Here is a 3,311-nt window from a genome sequence, read left to right on the forward strand (position 1 = left end):
AGATTATATCAAAGCGAATATCTCTGATTTCTAGGAGAAGATAATTAAGAATATTTGAATTATATTGTTTCCTTATATTTTGCTATGGTTGTTTAGGAAGTGATTCGATAAGATTTGAGAAGTTTGTTTCTCAAATCTATAAAAAGGGAACATGTATTTCATTCTAATTCGTCAATTATATAACAATTCTCTTCTCCATTATTGCTTTCTCTTTGTGCTAATTTATCTGTAAAGTTCAATTGATTCCGTACTTTATAACCTCGTTGTTATTCTGTTCAATTGATCTTATATAAACGTTCTAGGTTGTTGATTGTGGACCAACAACTGGTATCAGAGCGATTCAAGATATAAATTCTTTTGATTTTCTTTAAACGGTCTATTAAAACCTAGAACAAAAAAAACACATTCATCATGTCTGCTACTATTACTGCTCCAGTTATGGTAGGAAAAGGGGTTCCAATTTTTGATGGTACTGACTTCACAACCTGAAAACTAAAGTTACTTTGGTATCTGGGTTCTATTCATGATGAAATGGAAAGAGTTCTAACTGAAGGACCAATTATTTCAGGAAAATGGACTAAAGAAGTAAGTAATGCTGATGGTACTGTGGTCAAACCTGCTGAGTTCATTCAAACTCCAAGAACTCAGTGGACAGAACAAGATGCTATTCTTTATAGATTAGATATCAAAATCAGTAGTATCATTGGTAATGCAATTTCTGTTCCTATCTTGAGAAAGGTAGGACATGCTAAAACTGCAAAAGCCATATGGGATATTTTGTTAAATGATTTTGAAGGGGTCACTGTTGTCAAAACTCAAAAGAAGAAGAAATTTGTAAGATTGTATGAAAATTTTACTGCAGAACCAAAGGAATCATTGTTTGATCTTCAATCAAGATTTCAGGTATTGATCAATGATCTGGAAGGAGCTGGAGTTATAAAAACTCAAGCAGAATTGTGCCATAAGTTTGTTGATGCACTTCCAGAAACCTTTGAATCTATCATAACTTCAATGGTAGTAAGTGAGAAGCTGGAAAATTATGATCTTAGTGGGTTATTTGGGATCCTCACAAATTTTGAGGAAACCAAATTGAAGAAAAAGATTAAGTCTAAGAAGATAGCCAAAGATCCAGATGTTGCTTTAGTTGCAACAACCAAAAGAAACAAAGAATTATTTTCAAGCTATTCTACCAAGGCTGAATCTGATGAAGAAAGTGATGATTCTTCAGAGGATGAAGAAGTTCAAATGCTTGAAGAACAGATGGCTCTTCTTACTCAAAGGATTGAAAAGAAAAAGTTTGGACCTAGGAAAGGAAAAAGTTCTTTTGATCCTAAGAAGTCTACTTGCTTTAAGTGTGGAAAGGTTGGTCACATTGCTGCTGAGTGTTGGTCTAAGGTTGATTCTAGTTCAGACTCTGGTAAGTATTTGGAAAAAGTAAAGAAGTACAAGCAGAAGTACAAGAATCTGAAGAAGGAAGGAGTAAAGCCTGTGGTAAAAAAGGCTGAGAAGGCTCTCTACACAGAAACTTGGGATGATGAAGATTCATCATCTGATGAAGATGAAGACAAGTGTTTGATGGCTGTTATTGAGCAGGATAAGTCATCAAGTCAATTTGAAGCTGATTTGAAAATTGCTGAGAAACTTAATAATCAATCAAATAGTGATAAATCTACTGCCTATAAGGTACAAAATTTTGTTCACTATGTTGATATTGAAAAAATAAGCATGTTTCAGTATTTGTTGAATGACTTTAAATCCTGTCTATATAAAAATAAAAGGTTAAAATATGAACTTAATGATCTTAAAGCCATAGTTAGAGAGAAAGACTTACACATAAGTGAAACTGAGCAATGTAGAATTGAATTGGCAGCATACAAATCTAGTTTCAATAAGGAGATTATAAGACTAGATGATGAGAAAAGGAAAATTAGAGAAAAAACAAATAAGTATGAAAAGATTTGTAAATCTTGGTGTGTATCATCTAAGAAAAATTCTGATGCTATAGCTAGGCAAATACCTGCAGATATTAAGGCTGTACTAGGTGTAGGTTTTGATCTTAAGAATGATACTGGAATTGAAAAGGATCCAAATAGATTTAAGCCAGTGATTTTGCATAATACTTTTCTTAAGGTTGATGGTGATAAGCAATACTTAACAAATGCTTTTGTTAGACCAGAATCGGGATTAATTTATAGCACTGAGACTATATCAAAATTTGAAGTTACAGACTAAAATTCAGAGTCTGAATCATCAGACTCTAAGATAGACTCGGTCAAAAAGGATGATACTGTGATCTTAGATACAACACAGGATTTCAAAAGTGAACAACAAAAGTGTTGTGAAGTTAAAGCTATTACTAAACTAAATAGGAGAATTTCAAAACTCTGCAAAAAGCTAAAAGACAAACCTAAAGTCAAAACTGTGTCAGACAAACCCAGGAGTCCTGAAAAGGTTACAAAATGGTTGAAAATAGACAAACAATGGTCAAATGTTCATAATCTATGTAAAGAGAAAATTGTTTGGATAAAAAATAAACTATTTGTTTGGAGAGTAAAAAGCTCTTCATGTGAACCCACTGTAAAGTGGGTTCCCAAAGGTAACTAATGTTTGTTGTTTTTGTGTCTTGTGCAGAATGAAAGAAAATGGTTTTTAGATAGTGGATGCTCAAGACACATGACAGGATGCAAGGAGCATCTTGAAGGGTTTGTAGAAGAAAAAGGTCCCTCTGTTATATATGGGGATAATTCTGTTGGTAAGACTATTGGATATGTTCTGTCAAAGCTGGTGGTGTCTCTTTAAAAAGAGTTGCTCTTGTAGAAGGATTGATGCATAATCTGTTAAGTGTGAGTCAACTTGCTGATGAAGAATGTAAAATAAGGATAAGAAAAAATGTTGGAATCATCTATGATCCTAAAGGAAAACCTATCTTGGTTGCTTGGAGACAACAAAATGTTTATGTAGTTGATCTTGATGCTACAGATTCTGGCATTGATACTTGTCTTTATTCACAAACTATTCCTGAGTTGAATTAGTTATGACATAGAAGGCTTTCTCATTTAAACTTCAAAAACATAATTGAATTGTCTAGAAAGGGGCTGGTAAGAGGACTGCCACAGCTCTCCTACAAGAAAGATAAAGTCTGCTCTGTTTGTGTTAAGGGTAAACAAACCAAAGCCCATTTTCACTCTAAGACTCTAGCTAAAATTGATGAACCACTTCATATGCTTCATATGGACCTCTTTGGACCTATGAATATTGGTAGTCTGAGTGGTAAGAAGTATACTCTGGTGATTGTTGATGAATACTCCGGG

The 3,311-nt window shown here is 33.6% G+C and overlaps 1 protein-coding gene across 1 annotated transcript; it reads left to right on the forward strand.

Moving 5' to 3' along the window:
* The first annotated feature begins 531 nt into the window (after nucleotides 1-531).
* LOC139859502 (uncharacterized) lies at nucleotides 532-3,032 on the forward strand. The gene is made up of 4 exons (XM_071848285.1): nucleotides 532-2,137; nucleotides 2,240-2,451; nucleotides 2,632-2,719; nucleotides 2,782-3,032. Exons 1-4 carry the CDS (start codon nucleotides 532-534, stop codon nucleotides 3,030-3,032), a joined length of 2,157 nt encoding a protein of 718 aa, XP_071704386.1.
* The last annotated feature ends 279 nt before the right edge of the window (nucleotides 3,033-3,311 follow it).

Source organism: Rutidosis leptorrhynchoides, chromosome 7, assembly GCF_046630445.1.
Source record: "Rutidosis leptorrhynchoides isolate AG116_Rl617_1_P2 chromosome 7, CSIRO_AGI_Rlap_v1, whole genome shotgun sequence".
Lineage (NCBI taxonomy): Eukaryota > Viridiplantae > Streptophyta > Magnoliopsida > Asterales > Asteraceae > Rutidosis > Rutidosis leptorrhynchoides.